The sequence below is a fragment of the Oncorhynchus nerka genome, linkage group LG3 (genome assembly GCF_034236695.1).
Source record: "Oncorhynchus nerka isolate Pitt River linkage group LG3, Oner_Uvic_2.0, whole genome shotgun sequence".
Lineage (NCBI taxonomy): Eukaryota > Metazoa > Chordata > Actinopteri > Salmoniformes > Salmonidae > Oncorhynchus > Oncorhynchus nerka.
The window spans coordinates 25,502,743-25,518,915 of NC_088398.1; the positions used below are offsets into that span (position 1 = coordinate 25,502,743).

At 45.0% G+C, this 16,173-nt stretch overlaps 1 protein-coding gene across 3 annotated transcripts; it reads right to left on the reverse strand.

Moving 5' to 3' along the window:
* Positions 1 to 216: 216 nt before the first annotated feature.
* On the reverse strand, positions 217 to 15,462 carry LOC115105558 (protein eva-1 homolog B-like). Of its 3 annotated transcripts, none has more exons than XM_029627739.2 (4): positions 15,163 to 15,461; positions 5,080 to 5,233; positions 2,234 to 2,333; positions 217 to 2,014 (listed from the first exon to the last, which is right to left on the reverse strand). In XM_029627739.2, the coding sequence occupies exons 3-4, from the start codon at positions 2,298 to 2,300 to the stop codon at positions 1,584 to 1,586; spliced, it is 498 nt and encodes a 165-aa protein (XP_029483599.1). In that variant the 5' UTR covers positions 2,301 to 2,333; positions 5,080 to 5,233; positions 15,163 to 15,461; the 3' UTR covers positions 217 to 1,583. The 3 variants fall into 3 exon arrangements, with proteins under 3 accessions (XP_029483599.1, XP_064866323.1, XP_029483614.1); XM_065010251.1 differs by lacking the exon at positions 15,163 to 15,461 and adding an exon at positions 12,955 to 13,190; XM_029627754.2 differs by lacking the exon at positions 5,080 to 5,233 and having other exon boundaries at positions 15,163 to 15,462.
* Positions 15,463 to 16,173: the final 711 nt, after the last annotated feature.

The window sequence follows — 16,173 nt, forward strand, 5'->3', positions numbered from 1 at the left end:
ATTGGTTCAACGTAATTTCAATTGAATTACGTTGAACCAACGTGGAATAGATGTTGAATTGATATCTGTGCCCAGTTGGAGGGCCAGGTCTTTATTTGGTTAGTAACCTGTACAGCTAAAGCCCAAGAGAACCACACTGGATAATGATCATACCAAAGATACATACGCAGATTGTGTTATTCATCAATGTTCAACATGACTCTGTTGGCAATCAAATATCCTTTTGCCCTGTGTTTTATTTCAGACAATAAAATAAGACTTTATTTAGTTTAGATAGAACACTGGGTTTTGCCAAAACATTTAGCAAACAAGTTTTCAAGATATTGTATTATAAAAATCACATCTATTTAACATTTCAAGGCACACATGGTAGCAATTGGTTAAGATTAACGATTAACAATGAGTGACCTTACAATCCATTGTAATTAAATGGCTCAACTGAGGTCTTTCAGTTGTTAAATTTCACCCCTAGACAATCTTTATATTGTACAGAATATTCAAAATACATAGCCCAGGGACATTTTAATAAGGAAGAGTATTGTTTGTCTAAAAGACATTATGTGTAACAGAAACAACCACAAGGCCTTTTGAGTTTAACACTTTAATTATTTAATTTCCCCAAGTGTAATTGGTTCTGAAAACAGCCTAAAACTGTGTCCATAAACTGAGCAAACTGAGCAGTCCAATTCCAAAATGACTTGACATCAGGTGAAAAATGGTCCCACTGAATCTATTTCTATTTTCTTACTTAGGCGAAGCAATTTCCTCACAGAAGGTTCCAAGACCACTTGAGGATAATTTCCTAATATAATGACAAACAGTTCACGGAGCTGTCCCGCTGTAAACTCACCAATGTGTTGAGGGAAACATGGCCCCATAGCAAACAAAAGGAAGTGACCTCTCATTGCAAAATACTTGGTCCTGACACCCTACAGTATCTCTGGCTATTTGTCAATAGCTGTATTAGTCCTTCCCTACTCCCTTTGTGCTTTTCTAAGGGCAATACTTTATTCAGGCATCTCTCTACACTGTAGACTCCAATTATGATAAATGTTCCCATTCAACATGCCTAGATCACAAAGCAGCAGAACTGGTCTCAAAGGTGCCTTGTGGTGTAACTCCATTATGGCAGTGATAGTAGGTGACAAATGTTGATGGGGGAAATACATTCACACAGCACACCACTATCACATAGTGTTAGAGTCAAGACTTACACTTCAGGGGCCTGTTCAGAGGGATTCAGATAGAAACGTATCGTGTAGAACAGATATGATTGTCTTTCAGGTAGAATAGGGAATTGTGTACGCTCTAATCATTCTATTTCTATCTGCAACGTTCAGAACATTTCACATCACTGAATACACACCAGATTGAAGTAGCACGCCATTTGTGACCTGCCTGTATGCAACAGCATCAGTAACACCCCTCATGGGAATCGTAAGGTCTCCCTCAGGGAACTGACCCACCCAGAGGTCTGATTCTAAGTCTGTCTTTGGCGGGTGTGGACCACAGTGTACCCCCTGATTCCATAGCACCATAGTTCTATATAGTATGTCCATTCAGTGGTCCCGTAGTACTGGGCGTTAGTAGTAGTGCACCCGACCTATAGTGCCTGTTCCTGAACCCAGGATATCAGGCTGCCCATTCCTCCAGATCTCCCGTATGATTCGCTCCCTCTCCTCCAATCGCTGCGCCCGCTCCAGCTCCTCGGCCGACGTGAACACGTTAACGCTCAGTGTCCCGTCCGATTGGCTGTGGTTGTGGTGGTTGCCAATGGGAATCTCTGTGGTGGGCAGGGGGGCGGGTGCTTCGACGTCACCCTCCTCTTCCTCATCCTCGCTATCTTCATCACATTCGTCCTCACTGAAATCCTTTAAGTGTTTCTTCTCGGGCGTGGAGGCCGGTATGTTGGTGCGGGGCTTGCAGGAGATCCGGATGACCAGGAGGCAGAGGGTGAGGACCAGGCCGAAACAAACCCCGATTACAAAGTACAGCCCAAAGCTCTCCGGGTTCTCTACAGGACAGAAAAAGATCATTGGTAAATTCACCTAGGATTAAAAAAAACACCACAATAGGTCAAAAAGTAATTGTGCTAGTAGCCTAAATCAATATTGTTATGTATGACTGGCACATTGGCAATTTGTTTCATTGATTCATTTTGTGGTACTTTAAAAGCAATGTGACAACTGCTGTTGTTAAAGTGATTGATTGATTGATTGACTGATTGACTGACCTTTGATGTGTGCGTAGGCAGCTAGGCTGTTGCTGAGGAGGTCCATCTCTTTCCTCTTTGCATCCATGCTGACGATATGTCCAGTAGCCCGTTCTTATACCTAATACAAATAAACACAGCACACTGCATCAGAATTCCTTGCGATCTCTGAATTCCATGCATGCAATGCCAAGCACTGTCTGCATTAATGTATGCAAGAATTCAGTTATTCCCACCATGTATCACATAAACTTCCACACACCCTCAAACAAACTGACACAATGAGTTTTAGCCAAAAGACACATGCTACCCTCATGCACCCCACAGCTACCCTCATGCTACCCTCATGCACCCCACAGCTACCCTCATTCTACCCTCATGCACACCACAGCTACCCTCATGCTACCCTAATGCACCTCACAGCTACCCTCGTGCTACCCTCATGCAGCCCACACCTACCCTCATGCTACCATCATGTTCCCCACAGCTACCCTCATGCACACCACAGCTACCCTCATGTTACCCTAATGCACCCCACAGCTACCCTCATGCTACCCTCATGTTCCCCACAGCTACCCTCATGCACACCACAGCTACCCTCATGCTACCCTAATGCACCCCACACCTACCCTCATGCTACCCTCATGTTCCCCACAGCTACCCTCATGCACACCACAGCTACCCTCATGCTACCCTAATGCACCCCACAGCTACCCTCGTGCTACCCTCATGCAGCCCACACCTACCCTCATGCTACCCTCATGTTCCCCACAGCTACCCTCATGCACACCACAGCTACCCTCATGCTACCCTAATGCACCCCACAGCTACCCTCGTGCTACCCTCATGCAGCCCACACCTACCCTCATGCTACCCTCATGTTCCCCACAGCTACCCTCATGCACCCCACAGCTACCCTCATGTTACCCTCATGCACCCCACCGAAACACTTCTGCTACCACAAACCCCCATAATTACCCTCCCCTTTACAATGTATTTAAAGTATTTTACGAATGCCTCTAGTGCCACACTAGATGTTTTCTCGTTTGCTATCGCGCCAAACACACTGACCACAGCATTTCTCCATAGTAACATTCAAGTGACATTTTCTCAAAATTGGGGTTACAAGTTGATCAACTTTCAAAGCAGAATTACTTTCACATTGTTCCTCAACTGTAGTGTATGATATACCATTTTCTAGCTCTGAGTCTACTTTTATCCAACGTAAAAAAAACACTATTTCAAATTTTGCTACACTGGACCGAATCGAGCCGGTCGGTCACACATGTCTTTGGGTGGGTGAGGACAAGGCCTACTGGTCCAGCTGTGGCAAACAAAAGCTCCACTGTTTCGTCCTCAAATACCAACAGAGCAAACTGGGATCATGACGCATTTGGCACATGGTTCTGCCTGTGAGCTGGGACAGGCCTCTACAGTGAGGGGCCAGGGGTCAACTCTCTCCTCAGAAGCCAATGAGCAGCACTTCCTCCAACGAGCCTCCCGGATCAATAGGAGCACGGCCCAAGGACCTCTGTGTTGTTTTTACAGAACCTGGGTTGTTCACCCTTTTAATTTCCCCGACTGACACAAATGGGTGAAGACCTGGAGGACCTGTGTTGCTGTTGTTTCAATATCTATTTTAGTCACACTTTGACTGTCCCTGACTGAAACAGAGTCACTGGGTTTTCCTTTCTTGATCTTGTTCTGAAGGCAGCTCTGCATGGAGAGCAGAACCAAATGTGAATGAGTCATTTGATTGGTTTAAGTTTTGGCCACTGGGCTTATCCCTGGTGACGCTTTCTGGTCGTCTGAGTCTTTTCCTCAGCGTTTCCTGTCGCTCTGTTTGGCTCCATTGTGTTCCTGCAGGCCCTCGCTGTCCCGGTCATTACTCCCTCGCCTCAGGCTCCCCAGGAAGTCTCAAATTTCCCTCACAGAGAACCTTGCGGCGCCACGCCTCACCACGCAACAACAGTACAACGCCTGGTCCTGCTTCTTTTCCTATTTGGTCAATTACATAGGCTATTACAGCGAGCCCCCCTGCGCTTTTGAGAGAGCAAGCGAGAGAGCGAGAGAGAGAGAGAGAGAGAGAGAGAGAGAGAGAGAGAGAGAGAACCTGTTTCCAATCGAAGTGAGAGGCTGTGTGGATTCTCCCATATGGAACACTCTATCCAAAGGGTCATGTGGCTCCTGCTGGGTCTCTCCCGCATTTCCTGTGCAACCCCCTCTCTTCACCCTCAACCCTTGTCATAGCCCTTTCCTGCTGACTCTGCCCTTTTCTCGTCCGCTCCACTATGACATCATCACATGGTACATGCAAGGCACATGGCACAGGAAAGCCAAGATGTGATAGATAGCGACACAGGGGCCCAGGCAATACGAGTATCCCTGAACCTTTTGATGTGTTAGCACGTTAGCATTAGCCTCCGATCCCTTTCATTCTACACGTGTTCTGTGTGTTCTGAAAAGATGGCTGACTCTAGCACAGTCACATACAGTACTAACCCGTGGAATTGCTCACAACAAGCTAAGTCATAGCACATGGCCTACAGATCATTGACATCAAAAATGGGACAGTCCACCTGTTTTTGTTTTATGTCACCTCAATTGTTTGGGGGTGATCTCTTCAGTCTATGGATTCTACGCTAATGTGAATCTCGAGGATATTATGCTGTTGTTATCACCCCCATTTGTTGATACAAAAATGCAACAAAAACATGGGTCAACCATATGCATTGCAGCTGTTCATAGCACATGCCTGACTCTTTATAAAAGAAAGCACAATACTCTTTCTGTTGCTCTACGATATAAAGTTAGGCAATAAGAAGTACAGACAGATGTACACTTTTGTATTGTATCATTAACCTTACCATAAAATGAAGCTGTAGAGGTAACTCTTTAGTCCCAGCTCATGGTGGAAGTGGAGAGGTTTGCTGAATGATTGAGCCTCTCTCTCTCTCTCTCTCTCTCTGGATCTATGCCCGTGCCCTTCGCTCCTCAGGCCGAACAGTTCATTTGGCCACCCTGAGACAAGAGCAAACACACAGACACTCACACAGCCGTCAGCCTACATCAGATCCAAACTCACTGAGGCGTTTGCAATGCAAACAATGACTGGCCTTTTGCTGTTGCCGAGGGATACACAGTCCGGCAGCAGACAAAATGCAGGCTTAGCTTTCAGTAGTACAACTGTTCATATTTTGATACGCAAACGCATATATATTAGAAATATTAAACACCGAAACACTGCACATGTACGGAGACTACACAACAATAAATTATGTGCAGGGAGACAGAGACATTTTGGGGGGGGGGGTGTCCGTGGTGTTTGTCATCAAACATGACAAAGAGTGAATTCTCTCGAGGTTTTTGTCTGTACTCCTAAGCACTGATATGTTTTGAAGTCAAAGCTGCTTACAAGTGATAAATGAAAGTACATAAAATATCTCTGATACAGTCACAGGCTGATGTTTTCCCGGAACAGTTTAACATAGAAACTTAAGTCTCTGATACATCAAACCACTGTGAGATCCTCAGAGCACTTTGTCTCCAAGAAGTACAACTCCTCGTCTGTACACCCGACAGCCACAGTATATCTCACAGAAAATGAGCAGCTCTATACATTTCAGGTGGGGAAAGAGGACCATGAAAAACGCTGCGCTGTGAATTTTTCACAAACCCTTTTTTTTGTGTTGATTGGGAAAAGCCCAGTGCCAGCTTAAGTTGGTTTAGCAGGGCCTCTTTGCTTTCCAGTGCAGATTTTGATCTTGCTGACTCTTGCCAGACCCTATGTACACTAATGCTGGGCCCGAGAGAGTGTTCGCGGCTAGCAAGGACACAGGGAGCAGTCGCCATGGCAGCATCTCTTCACTCCAGGCCACCGAGTCATATGGTCAGCCTTTTGTTTTGGACCACAGAAGCGGGATCCATCCTGTATGTGCTGTATGTATAGCCAACTACAGTCATCGTAATTGCCAAACACAAAACAGATCTCGGACCAGGTCACCTAGGCCTAATCCTTGCTTAGCTATTTGAAACGATTCTTCATCTAGGCAAAGCAGCCAGTATCCACATAGGATACTGTCTAAAGATCTTTCCAATGCAATATTATGCTTTGGTCTCAAGGGCAATAAAGTGTAAGGCCTGAGTGACTTCACCAGTTCGCCAAGGTCATGGCTAATGATTTGACTGCTAACTGCTCTTTTCTCAGAGTGGAATGCACCAGAATGAAATTAATCAGAACTCAGGCATCTGAGAACGGTGGTTAAAGACAACCGGAGACTCATTTGAAGCCAATCTAAACAATAATTAACCTGAGCCTGTTGTTTTGTTGTGTTTTTGTTTTACCGGGAGGAAGAAATGATGAACAGACGTGCTCTCGACCTCCCTCAACGCACTATCCCATGACTCAACTTTCAGTCATGTTCCTCAAGTGAATTCATTTTCTATTCATTAGCAGATGTTGCCATGTCCCTTGAATGCTGGAGAGAAAAACACTGTTTACATATGTTTCAGTATTTCTGCAGTTTTTGGGAACTTGAATGTGTGCTGAAAATGTTCTGGCATATTACTCCCTTCAAGAGCCTCTAAAGAAGTTAAAATGCTGACTGGATCATTTTGCCACTACAAAATAAAGTTGTCACAAACAGGTTCTCAAAGGGTTCTTAGTAGTTGTAGAATTCTATATGAAACCAAACTGGGTTCTCCTACACCGACATGCCAAATACCCTTTATGGTACTATAACCTTTTTTTGGAAATAAATGGAGGTACACTCCATGCTAATGTTGCGTGAGAAGGCTTCCACTTTCATGGTCTCACTCATAGATTACATCACCTCGCATGTGACCAGATAATGCCTGTCATTCATTCCTAACTGACCTCATAACCTCAGGTCAAACAATTTGAACACACAATCCACTTCCTGTGTCCTTAGTCACTTGGTGGGCATCATCAGTCAATCAATGGGTTCACATTGAAGCCAATCAGTTTTTACTTAAGAGTGTAAGAAAAGTGTATCCTGACACCACGTCAAGATACAAAAACAATGAAAAGTTCATCCAAGTCTCAAATAACTGTAAGGCCTAAGCACAAATTGTGCTGAGACTGACGCCAATGTAAACAACATGTGGTGTTGTGAGGCCTGGGAAGAGTTCATTCTCTATTTCTGACTAACAGATGTTTACTTTGGTTGGGAGGAAAGAGGAACCAAATTAAGGAAAACCCTGTCCGTTACGTTGTGTGATATTTTTGTTCTTATCAACTTGGAGAAGAGCACAATAGCTTTTCCTTTCCTACCAAGTTTCCTCCCATACATCTGCCCCGCCACTTGGTTTGTTATAAACCTGGGTCAAAGAAATGTAAACAATTCTAATTCATAGATGGAGGTATGGATACAATGTCTGACTGTCCATGAAGTCAACATAATAGTTTTAAAGTGGACCTTTAAAGTGAAGGATAACATTGTCTGATTCTCTGAGCTTTGTCTGATTGTCTGAGCTAATCACACTGTTATTGTCTCTGTGGGGAGAAGCTGATTATGCCATCTCACTAGATAAAGGTACTTCCTAAATGATTGACTAGCCACATAGTAGTATCGGCTGCCTTCGATACTGTGAACCATCAGATCCTCCTCTCCACCCTCTCCGAGTTGGGCATCTCCGGCGCGGCCCACGCTTGGATTGCGTCCTACCTGACAGGTCGCTCCTACCAGGTGGCGTGGCGAGAATCTGTCTCCTCACCACGCGCTCTCACCACTGGCGTCCCCCAGGGCTCTGTTCTAGGCCCTCTCCTATTCTCGCTATACACCAAGTCACTTGGCTCTGTCATAACCTCACATGGTCTCTCCTATCATTGCTATGCAGACAACACACAATTAATCTTCTCCTTTCCCCCTTCTGATGACCAGGTGGCGAATCGCATCTCTGCATGTCTGGCAGACATATCAGTGTGGATGACGGATCACCACCTCAAGCTGAACCTCGGCAAGACGGAGCTGCTCTTCCTCCCGGGGAAGGACTGCCCGTTCCATGATCTCGCCATCACGGTTGACAACTCCATTGTGTCCTCCTCCCAGAGCGCTAAGAACCTTGGCGTGATCCTGGACAACACCCTGTCGTTCTCAACTAACATCAAGGCGGTGGCCCTTTCTTGTAGGTTCATGCTCTACAACATCCGCAGAGTACGACCCTAATCCAGGCACTTGTCATCTCCCGTCTGGATTACTGCAACTCGCTGTTGGCTGGGCTCCCTGCCTGTGCCATTAAACCCCTACAACTCATCCAGAACGCCGCAGCCCGTCTGGTGTTCAACCTTCCCAAGTTCTCTCACGTCACCCCGCTCCTCCGCTCTCTCCACTGGCTTCCAGTTGAAGCTCGCATCCGCTACAAGACCATGGTGCTTGCCTACGGAGCTGTGAGGGGAACGGCACCTCAGTACCTCCAGGCTCTGATCAGGCCCTACACCCAAACAAGGGCACTGCGTTCATCCACCTCTGGCCTGCTCGCCTCCCTACCACTGAGGAAGTACAGTTCCCGCTCAGCCCAGTCAAAACTGTTCGCTGCTCTGGCCCCCCAATGGTGGAACAAACTCCCTCACGACGCCAGGACAGCGGAGTCAATCACCACCTTCCGGAGACACCTGAAACCCCACCTCTTTCAGGAATACCTAGGATAGGATAAAGTAATCCTTCTCCCCCCCCCCCTTAAAAGATTTAGATGCACTATTGTAAAGTGGCTGTTCCACTGGATGTCTTAAGGTGAACGCACCAATTTGTAAGTCGCTCTGGATAAGAGCGTCTGCTAAATGACTTAAATGTAAATGTAAATAGTGACAGGGACCAATCTCAGAAGCAAGAGTTTTAGCTCCTATTACCAAACAGAAGCCCTTTTGTACACTATAAATCATTCATAAAGTATCTAACCATAGTACTCCTCTGTCACATCTGAGAAATCACATTAACAGCCCCCGAGTAGGAATTTATCCAGGGAGTGTAACCATAATTGAATTACAATGAGAAAATACATTACAAACAACTCATCCCACTAGGGAGCGAGTACGCCTGTTTCCTCACCATAATGACACACTTTGAACCGCAGAGCGAAAGGGATATTTTCGATTCCTAGAATGTATGTGCGGCCACAATAGTTCCCTGGCACAATGGATGGCCTTTCTGTGGTTTGCCTGGCATAGGTCTTCAGTGAGTTGAAAAAGCCCAGATTTGAATTTAATCCCATTTTGTTGTTTTTATGCACATATATAGCCTAGTCCAACAGCTCTGGCATGGGAGATCAGAGACACACTGTAACTGGTGTCACTTTGAGTTTGAGTGTAAAATGAGGACAATTTTATAGCATTCATCAACTTTGCCCCTGACAAAGTTCATTAAAAAGTTCCTTGTTTCTTATATTTTTGTTTCAGCTACTGAGAGAGAAAATATGTCTGGGATTAATGACCCATGGGATCAAATGGACCACTGAGGAGTAATTTATTCATTGTTTTGAGCACATGGAGGCAGTTCTAAGCTCAATATATTCCACTTGACTTTTGCAACTTGAATAAATACTGTATGCTGCAATTGAACAGCCTGTAGAGCTAGTGCTAGTGCTTTGATTTACTTAGTTTCCATTTTTCTCAGAAAGCCATGATGTGAGATTCTGTAATTAGCAGAAAAGCAGGTTAATGGCTGTTCCCTAGAATGCTCATAAACTGTTGTATCACAAAAGTATATACTGGATGTTTTTTTCCATACCTTTCCTATTTGAACAGCTTTCAGTAAAATAGTTTACCATGTGGCCTCAATCACGCCAGTGTATGTTCTCCCAGGCATTCTCTATACCTAAACCCAGCCAACCAAGATCACCTGACCACCAACCAAGGCAGGACAGCATCCAAGTCCAGAAAAGCCTGATGTAACTTTTCACTAGATGGGATACAGCTTTTGTCAAATTGTATTCTTCGTGAGAGGTTAGGAGAAGAGGCTAGGAAAAGAGTTAGGGTTAGCTAAAAATGCACAACAAAAAAAATCGACTTTTGACATTCATTTGACAGAAGCTGTATCCCTTCTATCCCTGACCCTCTCCCTGAGACAGACAGAGGTGCATGCGGTAACGTTCCAACCGATAAAAACGGACACTTTTCCTAAGAGCTAGGGCTCTGTTCGTGCTGGTGCCTGCAAAAGCAGTCAGAGGGTAGGCATCTGGGGAAGGCATTTTCTGTCCAGCGCGGCTGGTCTTCCTTGACAGCCATGAAGGGTTGTAAGGGCATTTTGGAGAAAAGAGAGTGTCTTCCATTTTTGTTTTCTCTTGACATGGGATCTTGGGGATCAAGCTGTGCTAAGTGTTGGTGCTGTTTTCCATTGCACCGTGCCCTGGCCATGGGCTTGTACTGTGGGGGGGATTATTTCAGTTCGAGCCCAGTCAGACATGTGTTTGCCATCAGGCTCAGTAACACTGAGCACAAGGTAGAGCTGACCCCAAAGATGGCTGCCAGCTGAGAGTATGGGAAGCTCCACAGAGCTGACCCCAAAGATGGCTGCCAGCTGAGAGTATGGGGAGCTCCACAGAGCTGAAACTCAAACTTAGAAAATCAGCTTTTTCGTTTTTCCTCTGAACAGCGAGCAGGATTGCCACCCAGTGAAGGTGGTTTCCAAACAGTAGCCTTGGATTAACTTTAAACTGCCTGCTTGGCACAAACTGGGAGAATCAACCTTTTTTTTGTATTTTTTTCACCAAACTTTTAACCAAAATGCACTTACATGGCTCAAAGATTGTGTTGATTTCATTTTCAATTCACGCTCATTGACAACGCAATGAAATATAATTCAAAACTAGACGTTGTACCGACATTTGTGCACAGTGGGTGGACATATGAGTTACACATCATTCTCCATTACACACTTTTGCCACTTACTGCCTTGCTGACAGCCAGACAGTTTTGATAAGTTGTTGAACTTGACTTTAGACTCAATTAACAACAGCTTTTTAACACTGTAGCTTTCAAGGACCAGAACTTTCTTCTCAGTCAAGGCATTACTAAACATTCTGATCTATTTCACAGGGCAGGTACTCAATAAGGAGGTTGTTTTGGTTTCTTTTTGTCATACTTCTCCACATGAGCCCATGATTTCATTTAAATGGAGAGTGGCAACTTCAACTCCACTCCAACTTGGTTCAGCAGAGAAGCCTGTATGCTTTGCAGTACGTATGTCACTGCAACCCCGTGACAAACCGAAGCAGGTATTTTAGTGACATAAGAAATGATCTAGAGAGCAATCTCTTTACCCCGTGAGGATTGGGCTGGTGGGGGTATGGGGGGGTAATAGAGATACGGGCCCATGGGGGTGGGGGTTAATAGTGGCCAGATGTGGGGTCTTAGGGGTTTGATGGTAGACAGAGACAAAGTGCTGCTCTCATCTGGAAATCCAGAAGAGGAAACACATGCTCTATCTTCATATCGACTTATGTGTTCCATCTCTATCCAGTACTGTGCATACAGAGCCCAGGACATTGATGCTCAGAATTGGAACTTAATGAGTTTGTGTGTGTGTGTGTGTGTGTGTGTGTGTGTGTGTGTGTGTGTGTGTGTGTGTGTGTGTGTGTGTGTGTGTGTGTGTGTGTGTGTGTGTGTGTGTGTGTGAGACAGAGCGTGAGAGTGTCTGTCTGTGCATACCACCATATGTGTTTTCATTTTTGCCCCCTCGCATGCACCCTAGGTGATCCCCGGCCTCGAGCTCCAAAAATGGAGTTGTGATCTCTGATCGATCTGGGTCAGCATGCAACAGCCGACCACAACCACACACTGTATTCATTACACAGGACTTGTGATAACCCTATGACACAAAACATGTTAGCCCTTTCCATGGGTGGCTGGGCAGAGTTAACTCTCCTGTCCACAAACATGTAGACATAAATGAAGCCTAGTCTTCTGGGAAAGTGACCCGTGGTGTCATTTTTAGTCTGTATGGTATGAATTCTTTAGTTCGTCAGAGTACAGTTTTGTCGGAGCTGGACAGACAAGCTGGTGTAGACCGTGAATATTTGATAACCAACCTTAAACTATGATTCAATTATAAGATTAAGCTTCTGAGTCCAGTGTCTCTTATTTAATGTGTAATCAACTAGAGACACTTTACAAACGTCACTGTACCCGTTTCTGTGTGCTTAACCCTGCCATCTTCTTTTTTTAAAATTCTTTCTTCACCATATGGTTTCTCTCTTCCCCCAGATTCCCATGTAAAGTTTAAACAAATTCAACCTTAAATCCAGGGCTTATTTATGTTCTTGGACATTCACGTGTGTGTACAGAGCGAGAGAGAGAGAGAGAGAGAGAGAGAGAGGCTTAGGCAAACCCTAGTGGATTTAGCACGTCAAACATCCCCCTAAGTCTAAGGAGACCAGGGAGAAGCCGCCACCAGAAAGAATGGAGCCTTTATGAGACAGCAGTGGTTTTAGTAGGAGTCTTGCTAAACACAGCTTCAGAGATAAATCCCTCATCAGCCTATTATTTGTCAATGGCGAATGTGAATCGAATACAGTCTTGTTGGCTTTACATCTGATTAGACAAGGCAGTTCATAGCTTCTGTGTCTCCTTCAAAACCGGTTTACAACATCTAATGGCTAGTGGTCTACAAAATATAATATACTGTACGCCCCACTTCATTTAGATGGCATGTCTCAAACTCTCTCTCATGTTACACAACAAACCAATCATTATACCAACACAAATGGGAGAGTAATGTTTCACTCACCCTAAGAAATTGTCAGATGTGAGTCGCTCTATCAGTGTCTGCTAGGAGAGAATAGCAAGGCCAAGGCAACGGCTTAAGTAGCGATACCAAGGCCTCATTACAGGATGGTACTGGTGACGAAGCAAATACACCACTCGTAAAATACACCCCTCGTCTTGATCCTGGGCCACGTGTGTCCGTGAAAGCACCCGAAACACTGTTGTCTCCTGTGCAGTAGAGGGCCAGGCAAATGGATTAGAGTTTAGACAAGCTTTTCAAGTCAACGATTGACTTGTGACTCCTTAGTGGCCACAGATAAAGCAAAAAACCCCAGTGATAAAACATGGGGCAGTGAAATTGAGGAGAACAAGAGGATGGAGGGGAACATAGCTGGGAGAGGTCAGATACAAGTCAACTGTCCCAAAACACGCCTGGGGGTTATAGGCATTCACACTTATCCTCTGTTATCTGTCACTTTATCAGATTGACACAGGGAGGGACAGCAAACAGCCTGCCCACTTAGATATGCTAATTAGAGGGGACCTCTGAGAATGGCTATCTCCTACTGATAAGAGGACCTCGGAACTCCAGTGGAGACGGTGTGTGCGTGTGTATGTGTGTGAGACAAAACCATTAACCCCCCCCACACACACACACACACACACATACGTATGCACACACAGGACCCCTATATGTTGACGAAACGGTGGGCTGCACATTAGTGATGCGTGAGGCTCTAACCTCGGCTCCCCCTGATCGTATTACGCTGTTGATGCGGCCCTCAGCAAAATACAGGATGTTTTGTATTTATTGTGGTCGAAAGTGCAGTCATTTATCACCGCAAGGTTAGCCACTGTGCAGCTAGCTGCATCAGCCCTGCTCTCTGGCACCGATCCATCAGAAACGTGTTGTAACCACACACACTTCACACTGTAGCTCTTATTGAGACGCTCAAAAGGTGAGCATTGCTTCTCTTGAGGACACTCCAACAAGAACAGTATACCCCCTATAAATGAGCTTGAATCACGTAAAGATATGGATATAGCTACTGAAGGAAGGAAACAAGGTACAACACACAGCGCTGGAACCTATATTATGACCCCTCTATGGAAAGATGAGACTTTCACGAACCCGATGGTGTTCTCCTTTTTGCTCTACGACCCCAATAAGCGTCTTGGGACTTGTCTGAAGTCGGTACAGCCGATCTGTAGAGTCCTAACAGTTTGGGCTACACACTAATATGATATCAGTTGAAAGAATGTATGGAAGTATTTATATATATATATATATATATATATGTGTGTGGACTGTTAAGTGCCAAAAATACGGGTTTAAATACATGTAAAAAGAAAATGTACAAATGTTTCTTGATCTTTCTTATATCTCTCTTATATCTCTCAGGAGTGTCACGCCTGCTCCGCTCTTCCTCCCCCTCCCCCAGCCGGCTTGCCCAGCGCCTATGTCTCGGCCGGTTCGCCCAGGTGGGATGTCGGGTGGTGACCTAGAGGGGGGGGGTACTATCACGCCTGCTCCCGCTCTTCCTCCCTCTGGCGCTCGAGGGCGCCAGACTCCCCAACTTTACGCACCTTTAGTACGCTCACCTACCTTTCCCCGTCACGTTCATCCACGCTCATTGGACTCACATGGACTCAATTACTTATGTGATTTCCTTCCCTATATCTGTCTGTTTCCCTGCTTCGGGATTGTTTGTCATATGTCCTTGTTGTCCCGTGTGCTGAAGCTGTTCCTGTCGTGTTCTATGTCCGTTCCTGAATAAACGTTTGACTCCCTTTACCTGCTTCTCCTGTACGGCGTCGATCCTCACAACGGCGTCGATCCTCACAAGGAGAGGCATTTCAGAACAAACTTCCTTTTGATATTTTTGGGGGGCTATCTGTTGTTCCATGTGTTTGTATAGGCTAATAGCAGGACAGCCCAATATCATTTTTCATACCTATTTATTTATTTTTTACATATTTTGGGGGGATACTTCAAGAGGTCTTAAAATGATAAATCAAATAGCAAAATGATCCTTGTTATGAACTTCTTCAAAAATTCCATATAGCTTAGTAGAACCCCCTCCCCCGGCTTAGGCAGGGCTTAGACTCTTATGGCTTTTAAGGGAAAAGCAAAAACTTACAGCCTTTACATTGTAAATGCAGTGATATAAATACCTCGTTGAGGTTCATATGTTATTATACATACACAGACTGAGGTTGTCACACTTACCAAGTAAGTAGTGCTGTCAAGGTGTCTTCTTAGGAAAGTTAATTCCTGTCAAGATAAGGTAAGGCTCAATGCTAGCCTCAGTCAAAACAGTATACTTCTCGCCTCCAGGTTGGGAAAATCAACACAACAAGCAATCCTGACTTGACGATTCCCTGTGACTACTGCTGTTCTCCAGTCCTGGAGCGTGTAGAGAAGCCTATAGGGAAGAGGTGGTAACTTCCTCTGAATAACAGACTTTCCCTCTCCCTCACAGTCTCCACTCTCTCTGCCAGCAGCAGGAATAGCTGTCATACAATCCCTCTAGGAGAGAGAGAAAAAAGGAGGAACGAGGAACTGCCAAAAATGAACAGGGTTTGGGAAAGAGGGAGGGAGGGAGGAAGGGAGTATTGGGAGGGGAGTTATTCCCCCTCGTCCCCTCTGTTAAGATGATGAGCAGGAAAAGCACAACCCCTCGACAAATTGATTTTCCACACAGAGTACAGAATGACAGCAAACACAAACAAAAACAAAACATGAGTCATGACAATGAAGGATTGTTGTTTACCTTTGGAGCCATTAAAAATAACTGTATATCTGAAACAAAATTGTACTGTATTGCAGCGTAAGCCGTTTATATGTAAAGATGAATGGGAAAGTGGAACATTTGGGGGGTTGGAAGGACATGTAATCTGAATAGTATGACAACCCCCTCACTGAAAGCTAATTGCTAACAGTTGTGAGCCACACTCAGAAACATATGGCTATCAATATGATTTTAAAATCCATTATAGAGAAGACAAGGAAGATTGAAGAGGTTTGACTGCATAGTAGGAGATACCTATCTTGTAACTATCCTTGCTGAATAACACAATAACACAAAACCATGTAAGTATCCATACTCTTTTGAACACTTGGCCCTGACAGCATGACATGGACATAAGTCCTACATTACAGACAGCACACACTGGTCTTGTTTTGTAACCCAGACTTACTAGCAGGGAGGAAACCCCCAACCAACTTAAGAGAGTGAGC

Bases quoted from the DNA above. Each gene is read 5' to 3' on its own strand.
- LOC115105558 (XM_029627754.2), bottom strand. From the start codon at position 2,300: ATGGATGCAAAGAGGAAAGAGATGGACCTCCTCAGCAACAGCCTAGCT. The intron at 2,015-2,233 runs GTCAGTCAATCA...TCTGTCCTGTAG, and splicing joins TGCCTACGCACACATCAAAG to AGAACCCGGAGAGCTTTGGG.